Source organism: Trichechus manatus, unplaced genomic scaffold, assembly GCF_000243295.1.
Source record: "Trichechus manatus latirostris isolate Lorelei unplaced genomic scaffold, TriManLat1.0 scaffold00170, whole genome shotgun sequence".
Taxonomy (NCBI): domain Eukaryota; kingdom Metazoa; phylum Chordata; class Mammalia; order Sirenia; family Trichechidae; genus Trichechus; species Trichechus manatus.
In genome coordinates, this window is record NW_004444106.1 from 1293863 (window position 1) to 1309089 (window position 15227).

The 15227-nt window shown below is 46.1% G+C and overlaps 1 protein-coding gene across 1 annotated transcript in view; it reads left to right on the plus strand.

Annotated features, from left to right (window-relative positions):
* The window catches only part of KATNIP (katanin interacting protein), a 196359-nt gene that overhangs the window by 16224 nt on the left and 164908 nt on the right, over positions 1 to 15227 (plus strand). The window contains exon 2 of the mRNA XM_023741008.1: positions 2251 to 2306. Within this exon, the coding sequence (XP_023596776.1) occupies positions 2251 to 2306 (56 nt within the window). The remainder of the gene's footprint in view (positions 1 to 2250; positions 2307 to 15227) is intronic.

The window sequence follows — 15227 nt, forward strand, 5'->3', positions numbered from 1 at the left end:
GAGGTTTCTCCAGTCTCCTTTAGGCCAGTAAATCTGGTCTTTTTTTTTTGTGGGTTAGAATTATGCTCTACATCCTTCTCCAGCTCTGTCCAGAACCCGTTGTGATTCTGGTCAGAGCAGTCAGTGGTGGTAGCTGGTCCATTTTAATGTTTTTTTTTTTTTTTTACTGCTCTTTGTTGTTGCAACTTAAATTTTAGAGCTGAAAGCAAACCTAGAGGTGATTCAGCCCAACTGAAAATTTTTTATTTAAAAAAAGGAAAATATGGCCTGGAGAAATCCTGTGACTAGAGGTCCCATAGGTGGTGGGCTGTCCAGCAGGACTGGGTTCCTGGAAGTGTATCTGGCCAGCAAAGGAAGGGCCTCAGCCAGGTTGGAGGGCCTACCATGTTCGCCCCTGGACTGGCTCTGCGTCCCTCCTGCTCCCTGCTCTTGCTCTGGGCCCTGCTTCCCCCTGCCTCAGTACTGCTTTAGCTGACAGGGTCTCTCAGCAACCCTGGCCTCTAACCTGCTCTGTCCTTTTCCAGCTAAAGGCCCATGTTCTGGCTCTGGCTCCACATTACTCGGCCTAACTACCTGGTATCTCATCCTCTCTGGCCTGCCTTAGGGCCCACCCAGAATCTCTCAGACAGACAGCCAGGGCAGGTGTGAGGTTTCCATCTGCGCTTGTGCTCCAGAGCACCAGGGTTAGGCAAGCATGAGAAAACTGGCTCAACAATCCCGATATCCTGATTCATCCCTAAAACTAGGTTCTTTTTCTTTGTCTTAAGGTTAAAAAGAAAGGGAGAAAGAAAACACACACACACAATAATTAGTTATAAGGGGGTTTCTGTGGATGACAAAGGCAGGCATGCAGTTGGTTTCAGATTAGTTCATTCTTTCTTGGCATCCTGGCCTTCTTTGTTAGTCTGTCCCCAAGGCAGGTGTCCAGTGGCCGCTCACAGCATCAAAGCTCACACACAGAGAAGGCCTTGCTCTGCCCCTCCCTCCTCTGTCTCTTAGAACTAACTCCAAATTCCTGGGGCTGCCCACAGAAGACCAGACCGGAGCATGGGGCCGTGAGCAGTCATGGCTGCCAAAGATGCCACCCTGTGGACAGGGAGGAGAGGAAGAAGAGGAAGGCAGTTAGGGTGTCATCATGAGCTGGGCAGACAACCCAAAAGATGTCTCCCATACCACTCCAGGTTCTTCTGTAAACTCTCCAGCTGCCTCTTTTCTAAATTGCCCCCAAAGTGTGGGTGTTGCCAGGTGTGCATCCTTGGGCCTTTGCTCTTCCCCATATTCTCACTTTCTTGGAAAGAACATCTTCCTTTGACTTGAATTTATCACCAGCTATGACCTTCCCCTGTGCCCCACCCATTGGAAGAGACCACATCCAAAGACAAACGCTCCATTTTGCTTCTGAGACTCACATCCCTATCTCTTGACTCCACTACAGTGTCATTAACCCCTTTTGTTCCTGCCCTCTGAGTTTGGGGCATGTGGTCATGGCATTCTCACAAATAGCCACCCGAGAGTGAAGATGGACAACTGGGAAGATATACTGACAACTTGGAGTGACTCCCATTTTACATTTTAAAGCCAAGGCAACCCATTAATTTTCCATCAGCGAATCTTTTTATAATGGACACTTCCATAAAAGTTGTGAAAACTGCATTTGGAACAGCATATTTAAACATTATGATGTTGATCTATTGAATTTATGCATACCTTCAAATGTTGGTGTTCTAGTTTTCCGAGGAAAGCAACAATTCTCTCTGAAATTGCCCATTATGTGAAATATGGGTGATTACTGCTAATTCACATCTGTACCATCACCTCGGTGGTGAGTTTGGGGGTTTGGTACGGCACATTGGTATGCACTCATCAAAAATTCTGTGTATGTGCACAGTGGAAGGCATTTTTGTGGAAGGCATTTTATATAATTCCAAACAATTTAATGAAAATGTAATTTGACTGGGAAAACTACAGTCCGCCAGCCCTTTCAGAGTGCAGATAATGTCCCAGATTAAAGGGCTGGAGTTCTGTTCATTATAGTCCAATAACATGAGTGTGTGAATTACCATTTCCTTGTCGTTGGTCTATTCCAAAAGTGTACCATTTCCCCATTAGAATAATGGGCTGCATTTTCTTAAAATCATTCGATTATGATGGGTCCCATCTATTCAGTTTGCAAATAAAAAGCTTTTGCAGTGATGAACTAGCTGTTCTCAAACAGCCTTAATCTCTGGTTCTGCTTTTGAATCACTACAGGTCAGGCTCTGCAGAGGGCTGAGAGAAGCCGGTCCTGCTCACGGGAGAAGAAGGAGGTAAGCATGTTCCTGCTGAAGGCTGGTCAGGGGCAACTCTCTTAGAAATGATCTGAGGGAACTGGCTGGTGAAGAAGTACCTGTTACTCATTTCTGGACATCTTACTCATTTGTCTCTGAGTCCCAACCAAAGGGACCAAATGATAGTTGGTGTGATCGTTAAGGTTGTGTGTCAACTTGGCTGGACTATGATTCTCAGTGGTTTGGCAGTTATGATATAGTTTGGCAGTTGTATAATGATGAGATCTGACATAATGTGATCACCTCCGTGATGGGATCTGCTATGAGTAGCCAGTCAGTTGAAAGGGAGTTTCCTTGGGGGTGTGGCCTGCATCCAATATAGGTGGACTTTCTGGCAAGGCTCATGGGCTTTTGTTCACTCTGGATCCTGCAGCTGGCTCCTGTTCATCTAGCCTCTGGTTCTTGGGACTTGGGCTGACAGCTTTCCTGCCGTCTTCCTTGGGATTTGTCAGTCTTCGCAGCCTTTGCGCCAGGGCCCTGCTGTCTGACTTGCCAATCTTGGGTTTGCCAGCCCCTGCGGCTGCGTGGGTCAGGAGAGGCCTCCAGCCTGATCCACGGACTTGGAATGTTCCAGCCTTTCTGTGGCCACATGGGCTGTTTCCTTGATATAAATCTTTCTAGAGATCGGCTACAAGCCAAAAGGTCAACAGTTTGAATCCACCAGCTGCACCTTGGAAACCCTGTGGAGCAGTTCTACACTGTCTTACAGGGTCGCTGTGAGTCAGAATTGACTCAACAGCAATGGGTTTTGGTTTGGGTATATATATATTTATGCGCTTTACTGGTTTTGCTTCTGTGGAGAACCCAGCCTAAGACAGTTGGCAACTAGAATCAACCCAGTGTCATTTGTTAGTAATCTCCTACTGAGTGTATCAGTTAACTTTGGCTGCATAACAAATCACCCCACATTTTAGTGGCTTAAAACAACAACCATGGATTTAGTTCACGATTCTGTGGGTCAGCAGTTTGGGCTGGGCTTACCTGGGAAGTCCTGCTGATTTGGGCCAGGCTTTACTAATCTCAGCTGGGGCTCACTCATGCGGCTGTGGTCAACTGTGTGGCTGAGGTCTGGCTGAGTGTCACTTAGGGTGCTTCCATTCTCCTCCACCTGCTCCCTTGTCTTCCAGCAAGCTGGCCGGGCTCATTCATATGGTGGTTCAGGGTTGCAAGAGTGCAAGATGTAGGCCTTCTAGAGACCTAGGCTCAGAGCTAGCACAGTATTACTTCCGCCACTTTCTGTTGGTCAAAGCAAGTTGCAAGGTCAGCCCAGATTCAAGGGGTGGTGAAATCGGCTTCACCCATTGACAGGAAGAGGAAAATATTGTGGTCATTTTTGAAACCTACCACACTGAGCTCCTTCTGTTGTGTGCCAGGTACCATGCCAAGGGCTGGGACTCAGAGATGGATGAGACACAGTCCTTGATCTCAGGACACTCACACTATAGTTGGAAGAGACGTGCAACAAGATAGTTACAGTGCAGTGTGAGAAGTGCCATCAGAGAGGGACAAAGAAAGTGGGATTTTAATAAAGAAAAGGGATCACCTAACTCTGCTAGGAGTATCAAGACAGTTAGCAGAAAAGGTGGTGTGTGGGTGCCAAGTAAAGATCATGGTCAAAGTCAGGAGACGTGAATGAAGAAAGTTGCAAGATCATTAAGGCAGATTTGGGGTGGAAAATGGTAGGAAGAATCCATAGGTTAAGAGGGAAGGAGCAGACAGCAGGACCCTTTAATCAAGTCTCAAACTTGGGGAGTTTAACTGTGAGTCTTATTAGTGGCAAATGGGTACAGGGGTACAGGCGGATACATAAATATTGACTGATCCTGAAATTCATCAACAGTGATATATTAAGACTCTTGATTGTAAAGGGACGTAATTATAATAATGAAAGAGAATTTGTCAGGCGCTGGTGGATCTAGGGGCTCAAAAATGGCAAGACTTGGTCTTTCTCTGTTTCTTGGTTCTGCTTTCCTCTGTGTTGGCCTGTCAGCCAAACTCTGCCCCCATTGTATCACAGTGGCTACCACCACTTCCTAACTAATATTCTTTCACTTCAGCAGCACCCCCAGGAAAAGGGCTTCTCTTTTCTAGTGGTTCCAGCAAATGTGCAGAGGCCGATTCTCACTGGACTTACTAGACTCATATGCCATTCCCTGAACTAATCACTGGAGCCAGGGGGTTAGATTATGCTGATCTGCCACACCTGGGGTAAGGGCCGGTGTGCTGGAGCAACTCCACCTGAACCACATGACTGAGCCCTGCGGGCCAGGAAAACCTGACAAAGGGTAGATAAAGGATGAGGGCCTCTGACCTCTGAAAGTAGCCCTGGCCTCCCTCCAGAGGGGCCGTTGGCACAAGACAAGCTTGAAGAGATAGGTTGGACTGCAAGGGACCTTGTGTGCTTTGCTGTGCCTTTGATCCTCACTTCTGGTGTCCCCTTCTCAGCTGTAGCCAGAACAACCAGTGTGGATTTTCTGCTTATTTAATCAACCTACCTGGGATGAGCACCGGGAGGTAACTTAGGAACTTTGATGCTGGCAAGAAGGTCTAAATGGGAGCCCATGTGGGCAATCTAGAGGTGAACTAGGGTGGATTTATCACTCCCTTCTGTTAAGGACTTTTTTCTAGAGGCAGGAACAGGTGTGCCTGTCCTCCTGCAAAGTCCTTCCAGACACTCCAAGTTGGAGGAGCCAGAACAGGAGTGAGCACAGGCCTGCAGGCTCCTGGCTCCCCTTGGTTAAATGATTGAGGCTGAAGACCAGTCCTCATGCTAGGAATGAGTTGTTTAAACCTAACAGGCTTTTGACCACAGAATAACAGCATCCCATTTTCCACCTTAAGAAATTAGCTGGGAAATGAGGGAGCCGGGCAGCGGGTAACTGGTTGAGATCCCCTTTCCCCTTTTTTCTCTGTCCTTGGCACTGGGACTCCCCTAATTGCCGCTCTCTCAGCTGCTCCCATCATGCCAATCGCCGAAAGCATTTCAGATTGCTCCTCTTCTGAAAAGAGCTTGGAGTGAGAGAAAATGGAGAGTGAAGTGGTGTATCACAATGTCCAGGTTGAACCCTGAGAGATATTTAAGATAGTTTCAGGCCCTCGGGAACATAGGGTGCTGACTCTCTTAACAGGACTTTTGTCTGGTTAAAAAAACAAAACAAAACAAAAAACTAATAACAAGCTGCCAGGACTCTCATCCTGCTATAACATGCTTTTTCCACCCCCTCCTGTCTCTACCTTCCTCCCCATCTTGTCCATGAAACCTGGATTTCCTGGCACTTGGTGACTTACACAGGCTGCCAAGTGTATATCACGCCATGTCACCGTGAAATGCAAGGGAAAGACAGGCTGTCTCTCTCCCAGTGCTGGTTAGAACAAAGCAGATGAGGACACGCGCTGTGCTCCTGTGGGGGGAGACTGCGGCTGCCTCACGCCTGCAGGTGAACGTGCGGTTTCCACCCTGGGCTGGGAGTGGGCCCCTCTCCGTGGTCGTGATCGTGGACTGGGCGGCAGTGCTCAATAAGCTCGCCAGTCTCAGCACAAAGATGTGTTTTTTCTGGTCCATAACCTATTGCAGGAGCCCTGATGGCACAGTGGTTAAGAGCTTGGCAGCTAACTAAAAGGTCAGCAGTTCGAATCCACCAGCCGCTCCTTGGAAACCCTATGGGGCAGTTCTACCCTGTCCTATAGAGTCACTGTGAGTCGGGATCAACTCAATGGCAATGGATTTTGACCTTTATACGATTTTCAAAAATTAGTTGTCCACATTTAAAAATTGGGAGATTTCACATAAAAATGCAGATTTCTGGCTTCTTTGGGAAAATGGAGAACGACAATACTGAGTCCTTATTCCTGTAAGGCAGCAGTGGCAATGGGTGTTGTGGAGGATGGCTGCCCCCCCCGCCCCCCCCCACACACCTGCTCAACAGCTGACAGGTATATGGCAACCATGCTGGTCCAGGCCCTGTGCTAAGTGCTTTGTGTCAGTGGTTCACACGGTCTGCTGCACATTAGAATCTCCTGGGAGCTTTTAAACATCCTGATGTCCAAGCCTCTTTCCAAAACAGTTCAATCAGAGTCTCTGGGGGTGCGACCCAGCTTTGGAATTTTTTAATCTCCCAAGATGATTCCAGTGTGCAGCCACAGATGAGAACCACTGCTTTATGTGTTATGCCCTGTTTACCTTCACAAATAGGCCATGGGGTAGGATGTGATAGTTATTATACTTCCCTACTTCACAGATGAAGAAACTGAGACACAGAGAAGGTGAGCGACCTGCTCAAGGTCACACAGCTAACGAGACAGAGCCAGGCTTCAAGGGCTTCACACTGAAGACTCTTAACCAAGATGCTTCGCTGTATGCTGTGCATGGCCAGCCTGGCTCCAACGGTGTGTCAATTCTCAACCCACAAATCAAAGAAGAGAGCGATAAACCTCATAGAAGAGATCCACGTAAAGCTCCAGGGGTCTCCAGAGGAGGGAGAGGAGACTTCCTGGAAGAGACATCTTGAAGTGAGGTTTTGGTATAGTTACAATCATTTTCGAAAAATATATCTTCAATGGTTGGCTTGAAGTCGGTAGAGACTTTCAGTTCAGCTGGTTAAAAATATTCTTGGCCTTGTCTCTGACTAGCATTCACGGTTCCTGCCAGTGGAGATTATATAGTGTTTATGGCCCTTGGTCATAAATTATTAATGATTTTGAAATTGTGGTCATTGTAGTTTACTCAAAAATCATTAGGAAGTAAATTTATCACACAGTGTGAGGAGGAAAAAAAAGGAAATTGTGAAGGAGGAAGAAATCTTTGGTCATCTTCAAGCCTCACCTCCTGGCATCCCCCCTGGTGCCCATGGCACCATGGACTCATGGCATGGCGCTGGGCTCGCATCCTCTTACTGCACAGAGGCCCGCTGGGACTGTGTGCTGTATCCTCCACAAGGAGGTAATGTGCAGTGATGGCTACAGTCTAAGTTCTGGAGTCAGGCAGCTCTGTCTCAAATCCCAACTGTGTGACCTTGGACAAGTCTCTTGACCTCGCTCGCCCTGATTCGATAATACCCACTTTGGGGAGCTGGTATATGGATTAAAGGCGGCAGTGTATTAAAGTACCTAGCATATGCCTGATCCACAGCAAGCATTCCGTAAGTGTTCTTTGTTCCCCTGTTAATCATTCTTTAGAGTGGCTAGCGTTCAACAGACAGATTATCACGGCCCTCCACAGGAAGAAGGCAACCAGGAGACAGATGGTGCAGGCAGCACAATTGCACTTCTTACTGAAGGTGTCTCCCTCACTGCAGCTGGACTTGAGGGTGATTCCAGCGTTCCGGCTTCCTTGCTGTGTGTCCCCCAGCAAGTGGATCCCAGGCAAGCTAACTCCAGGGCCCCCACTCTTAACCATCCTGAGAGCCTCCAGTGATAATGGACTGCCTTCTTTTGCAACTGATTGGCGATTTCTGGAAAATGCTTTTGACAGCACACCCATCTGCTAAGCTCACTTGGTAAAGAACTACAAAAGTCGTTTGACTCAGCCACCTAGAAAATATTAAACCTTCTCTTTGTACGCACATACATGCACGTATGCCTGCATGCAGGTGTGCACACACAGGCATATACACACACATCCTGATATTAAGCAGGGCCTTTTGGTGCAAGGACTAGAGAGTTCTTTTAGCTTTCCCAGTAAAGGAGGAGACAGAGATCTCAGGAGAAGACAGCAAAGGAGAGTCCAGGATCCAGGGTGCCTCCAGGGACGGGGTTATCTGGACCACACTCTCTCACTTCGTGGTGCCACCATGCACATGCCTCTGTTCTCCTCTTGGTCTCTGCACCCCTGGTTGTCTTGGTGCTCCTCTCTGCCAGCTGTTCTTCTCTAGAACCCCAGTTCAGAGGCCATAGAGAGTCTGATTGACCTGCTTAATCAATACTGAATGGCATTCGGGGGATCCAGTGCCCCTGATGCCAGTCCCCTGGCTCCCCTCCCAGGAGGCAACTGTTGTAATCAGTTTCCTGTGTGACCTTCCAGAAATGTTCTACAGGTATGCAACTATGCAGAGCATATATTCTATCCTCCTCTACCCTCCCCTAACCCCCTTTTTAAATGAAATGATAGCATGTGATACACATTGTTTTGCTCCTATTTTTTTTTTTCTTTTCCCACTTAACAAGTATCTTGGAGATCATTCCATGGCCGGATGTGTGAATTGACCTCATTCTTTTTTATGTTTACATAGTACTCCATTGTGAATGTATAGGGGAATGATTCTTTTTTTTAAATAATCTATTTTGTTTTGTTGTTGTTAAGAATATATGCAGCAGGACCTACACCAATTCAAGAATTTCCACATGTATAATTCAGTGACACTGATTACATTCTTTGAATTGTGTAACCATTCTCACCCTCCATTTCAGAATTATTTTTCCCCCTTAACGTAAACTCACTGCCCCCTAAGTTTCATATCTAACCTTTTGAGCTGCAGTTGTCAATTTGATCCCATATAGACAGATCTTAAAAGAGCACAATACTCAAGGCAGACATTCTTTACTAGTTAAGCTAAACTATTGTTTGGTTTTAAGAAGACTTTAGGGGATATTTTTTGTTTAAGATTTGAAGGTTATCTCAGGGCAGTGGTTTCAGGGATCCATCCAGCCTCCAAGGTTCCAGAAAATCTAGGTTTCATGAGAATTTGAAATTCTGTTCTGCAGTTTCTCCCTTTTGATCAGAATACTTCTATAGAACCTTTGATCAAAACATTCGGTAATGGTAGCCAGACACCATCCAGTTGTTCTGGTCTCGTGGCAAAGGAAGCAGTTGTTCATGGAGGCAATTAAGGGAAATAATTCTTTATTCAACACCTTTGGGGCCAAATGTGTTTTGCTTTTTAGAGTTTAGAAAGTAATATCATCCCAGGAGCCCTGATGATGTAGTGGTTAAGCACTACGGCCGCCAACCAAAAGGTCAGCAGTTTGAATCCACCAGCCGCTTCTTGGAAACCTTATGGGGCAGTTCTATGCTGTTCTATGAGCTCACTATGAGTTGGAATCAACTCAACAGCAACAGGTACGGGTACAGTAGGACCTGGGGCAGCACACTGTAATCAAATACATTAATATAACTGCAGCGAAATATGAATATTCATACTAAGTGGGATAAAAAACGACTATACAGTTCATGTTAGTTCAGATCAGATTTTGCATATAAAGGATTGTGGCCCTGTCCATAAATACATTACTAGTTCCCAACTGATGACTCTAGGCTATTAATAGTATTTTGCTACTATTTGTACAGTACTTTAAATAATATTCTAGATCAGACATCTTTGTGCACATGTGCAGGAATAACCAAAGATTAAATTCTTAAAAGTAGAATTAATGGGAAAATGGATATTTCCAATGTGTCTCCTAACAGTGCAAGAGATGGGCAGAGCATTTTGTTCTAGGCTACCTCATAAAATGCTGGCTAGGTTTAAGGGTGGCTGCCCTTGGTAGAGGTACCTACATCAGAACCATGCAGTGGCCACCCCTATAGCTTCCTATTCCACTTTTCTCATGAGGGTGCAGGGGTGGGGGTGGAGAGGTTTTCCTTAGAAGGGCTGGGGGCATATTCAGTACCTCAGTTTCTAAAAGCCTCTCTCACGGACCCTTAGTTCTGGGTGCCTGTCTTGGCCAATTGGAGGAGGTCAGCGGGGCTGTAAATTTCAGATACTATTAGCATACAAACAACAGACCCTTCCGTTTTCTCATTTAAGTTCACAGAGTTCTTGCAGCTTTAGCCTTCTGGGGAACCAGGAGCTGCCCCTTCCATATTTACAGGTCTCAATTGCTTTGTTTGAAAAAAAAAGGAAGAGAGAGAGAAAAGAAAATGCAGGCTGTTGGTGCTGCATTCCAAGAGCCTGATATGACAGCCGACATTCCAAATCGGCGCTTTTACTGGAATGAAACCTTTTAGTTCATATTTCTGGGCAGAGGAGAACTGAATCCGTTTTAGACCCAACTGCCAAATGCATTTCCAGTTGTGAAGTTATCATTGTCAGTCTCTCTGCTTCTTGAGGTCTTGGTCTCTGTAGCTTCGAGATCTTGGAGAGTGGGGCCCATAGAAACACTGTCAACTTCTGATTTATGAAGGGCCAATAAGTCACGTGGCAGGGTTAGAAGCACTGTGGCAAAGTAGTCGAGACTGTGAACCTTGGAACCAAACAGCCTGGATTCCTAGTCTGGCTCCTCCACATAGGCATCTTCTCCATGGCTTGACTTCCTCTTCTATAAAGTAGGGATAGTGTAGAACCTGCATCACAGGGCTGTGGGAAGGACCCAATGTGTTAATACATGTAAAGTGCTTAGAACAATACCTGGCACATGCTCGAAGCTCAATAAATGCTGTATTGTAATTTAGGACTGGCAGGGGCAAAATAGCCTATTTAAGAAGCTAATCCCTTCAGAGTCAGAGGTGGAGGAGGGACTTGCTAAGAAAGAGCAGGACATGGATCAGGCCAGTGTTCCTGCCCGCCTCGGTGCAATAGAACAGGCACGTAATCTCTCCCCATCGAAATAACCTTGCAACTGAATTACCAGCCTCCTCCGTGACCCCTGGGGTCAGGTTGGGAGCTGCAGGAAACGTGTACACCAACACAGTACCAGGAACCCAAGTTTAATGTCAGCAAGGCCAAGACTCAAGCCTGGAAAAGCAAAGAGAATCAATTTTTATAAAATGCCAGAAAGGAGATGGACATGTCTAAAACCTTCCTGCTATCAGCTTAGCTTCCAGCACAAGATTGAACTCTAGGAAAAAAACCATCAGAGAGCTGCAGTTTGTGGCCAGAAAGAGATAATGTTGACAGCTTCCCCTTCCTGAGTCTGTTTGGGATAAGCAACGTCTCCTTCAGCAGAGTTTTCTGTATCCTCAGATCTCAGGCATGAAATTGCCTCTAAAGTGTCTCCCTTTACCTCCCCCGCCCCATCACTTTATGGAATCCCGAATATGATTAGAAAAGAGAATGATACTATCGGAAGAGGAGGAAGTTCCTGCAAGTTACTCACAGAAGGTGTATGAAAATGGGTAAAATGGGCCTGTGAGATCTGTCCCCCAGTCTGGGGACACCTCTGGAGGAATAGGACAAGGACCGTGAGAGCAGGGCCAGGTTGTGTGGGCTCCATTCCGGGGCCACTGCCACTGACTGTGGGTACACTCATTTCTTTTCTGTGCCTCTGTTTATGGTCTCTCAGGTCTGACAAGAGTTGATGGTTCTGTAACTTCACCTCGTTAGGGTTCACAGCCATGTCTTTCTGACTCTGTTCAAGTAATAGAAGTCTACCTCAAAACAGCTTTGAGCAAAAAAGGGAAATTTGTTGCCTCACATAACTGAAAAGTAGACAGCGCCGGGCATGGCTGGACCTAGGTGTTCTGACAGCCCTTTTGACTCTGCGGTCATTCTCAGCAGGCTGTTCCCTCTTGGTGGCAAGATGGCTACCAGGAGCCCAGGCTTATGGGCACAGAGACTGCACAGCTTGAGTAGAAAAGCACAGGCGCTGGAGCCAGATGGCCTGGGGTCACGTCGTGGCTCATCACTTATCCCAGTAGCTGGACCAACTCAGAGTCTCGGTTTCTTCATGTGTAGGGTGGGGTAACAGCAGCAGCACCTACCTCATAGGATAGTCATGGGTGATTAGAACAGTACCTGATATATAGTAAGCCTCAAATAAGCTATAGGTGCTTCTTTCTCTTCTTCGCCTTCTCTATCATTATTATATTCTCTCAGCCACTCCAGCAAAAACAGAGTAAATCCTTCACAACAGTTCCAACTAAGTCCCCAGATTGAGACTCCCTGGCCAGTCAGGGCAGTGCATCTGCCTTGGAGGTGAGAGTGGGGTGGAGTCAATCCTTCATTAAGCACATGTTAAAACCAAACCAAACTAATTGCCATCAAGTCGATTCCGACCCATAGCGACCCCATGGGACAGAGCAGAACTGCCCCATAGGGTTTCCAAGGAGTGGCTGGTGGATTCGAACTGTCGACCTTTTGGTTAGCAGCCATAGCTCTTAACCACTGCGCCAAAGGAAGGGATATTTTCCCAAAGGAAAATCAGGATACTGTTGCCAGAAGAGGGGCCCTGATGGTACAGTGGTTAAGAGCTCAGCTGCTAACCAAAAGGTCAGCAGTTCAAATCTACCAGCTGCTTCTTGGAAACCCTATGGGGCAGTTCTACTCTGTCCTCTAGGGTTGCTGTAGGGTCGTTATGAGTTGGAATCGACTCAATGGCAACGGGCTGGCTTTTAATGGGTTGCCAGAAGAAGGGGGAAAGAATAGTAGGCAGGCAAAAGCATCAGCTGGCCTCCACACGGCCACTTTGTAGTGGGAGTAGTAAAACATAATTGTTAAAAATCTCTTGCACATCCTTCGTCTAATTTACTTCTCACAATATTATCCTTGTACGTAAGGAAACCTAGGCTCAGAGCAGTGAAGCGGCCTGCCCAGTTGATACAGCAAGTGCAGGGCCCAGCGGGTATTCATGCTGTGTTCTGTGCACCGGGGCTGAGTGGCAAGAGCACTGGGTCACTTTGGAGGCAGCTGAGGGACCTTAAGCAAGCTCCTTAGCCATTCTGGGGCCCAGTTTCTTTATCCATAAAGCAAGGGTTATCAGCCCTTCTCCTTGGGTGTTGTGAGGACTTGAAGAGGTTGGGGCAGATAAACACATGAAATCCAGCCCCGCTGTGGACGCCAGAAAACTCATCAATGCCCATTTCCTTCCTCTCTCCATAGGACCCTACTGCCAGCTTGTAGCTGGACAGAAGGACTCCATATTCCTGTGCCCACAGGGCTGGGCAAGTGAATAGTAAGGCAGGGGCAACAACTGCCGGATAATTTCCTCATCCAACAAGCAGAGATAGTCTGATACTTGCTTCCCCCAACTAAATAAATGCGGTTAACAATGACTAGAGTCTGATTAGAGGCCACCAACACTGAAGAGATTATGTGTGCCCTCTTTGCCCCACACCGTGTAATTCAGTACCAAAACCATGAAATAAGTGTAGGGAAGATCAACAAAGCTCTGGATTTCTTTTCCCACGATGACTACTTTGACACCCCCCTCCCCTTTTTTTTTTTAAATAAAAACTTATACCCTTTCAAGAAATTTCTTTTGGCTGTTCCTGTTTTGTTGATGCCCTGGGAGGTGGCTTGGTACATAAGAGGTAGAATGGCAGAGTGGTCAAGGGCAAGGCAGGGGTCTGGGTCGGACTGCCTGTGTTTGCATCCTGGTTCTTAACAGCCGTGTGGTGTTTGGCAAGTTACAAAACCTCTCTGTGCTTCAGTTTCCTCATCTGCAGAATGGAACTGAAAATAGAGTACCTACTCATGGGGTTATAGGGAGAATTAAAAGAATTAGTACATGCAAAGTGCTTAGAACCAAACCAGTAAGTGTTATTTCCGTGTTTGCTGTTACTATTCGTCAAGTCCTACCACTGGGCTCTGTCCACTCAACGTTCCATCAGCTGGAGTGCCTGGGGCCGGAGGAAGGTTAGTGTAGTTTACACCTTTAGGCCCCCACCTCAGTGAAGCCTTCAGTAAACTTTTTTAATCTGTTTTCGATTCCAGAAGTATGCATACCGATTGTTATCAGATGTTCATCTTTCTAACTGTAACTGTTTACTAATATGTAAACAAATGAGTGTAACTGAGTTCCAGTAAAACTTTCTTTACAAAAACAGGTGGTAGGCCAGATTTGGCCTATGGGCTCTAATTTGCCAACCATTGGCCTTAAGTAGGGATTTATTTGGCTTACATGGCAAGAAATCTAGAAGTAGCCTAATAAGAAAGACTTAACCATTTACACTCCTACCAAAAAACAGATGAAAATGCCTTGCCAATACTGAATATTAACAACCTTTTATATTTTTGCTAGTCCTCTTTGTCCTTGTTGTTGTTGTTGTTAGGTGCTGTTGAGTCGATTTTGACTTATAGTGACCCCATATGACAGAGTAGAACTGACCCATAGGGTTTTCTAGGAGCAGATCACCAGGTCTTTTTTTCTTTTTTTATTGTGCTTTTGATGAAGATTTACAGAGGACATTCGTTTCTCATTAAACAATTAATACACAGATTGTTTTGTGACATTGGTTGCCAACCCCATGACATGTCAACACTCCCTCCTTCTCAACTTTGGGCTCCTCATTATCAGCTTTCCTGTCCCGTCCTGCCTTCTTGTCCTTGCTTCTGGGTTGGTATGCCCATTTAGTCTTGTTTTGTTTTATGCACCTGTCCAATCTTTGGCTGAAGGGTGAACCTCAGGAGTGATTTCAGTACTGACTTAAAAGGGTGTCCTGGGGCCATGCTCTCAGGGTTTCTGCAGTTTCTGTCAGACCAGTAAGTCTGGTCTCCAGGTCTTTCTCCCATGGAGCCTCTGGGTGGGTTCAAACCGCCAGCCTATTCACTTAGCAGCTGAGCACTTAACCATTGCACCATGAAGGCTCCTTCTTTGTCTTTGTATCTGTGTTTTTGGTAAATTCCTCTTTCTGATCTTCCAGCTCGTTAATATTCTCTATATGTTTACCTATTCTGTGTTTTAGCCATCTATTGAAGTTTTTTATTTTAACGATTATATCTTTTACTTGTGATTTCTAATTAATTATTTTCCATAATGGACTATTCTTGTTTAAAGGATGCAGTATCTTCTCTTATCCCTCTGAGGATATTAAATATATTTTAAATGTCTCTTTGGTTGTTAGTTCTTCTGTTTGTTGAGTTGGTGGTCCTTCTCTTTCATGGCGTTGATTTGCTGCTGGTGATTATGGGTAGAGGGGTGGGACTTGCTACAGGAAGTGTGGTGTTAATGGTTTGTCTTCTGGCACAGAGACCCCCAACCATAGCTCCTGCATAAGCTAGGTGGAAAGAAGGGCCACCTCCTGGTATC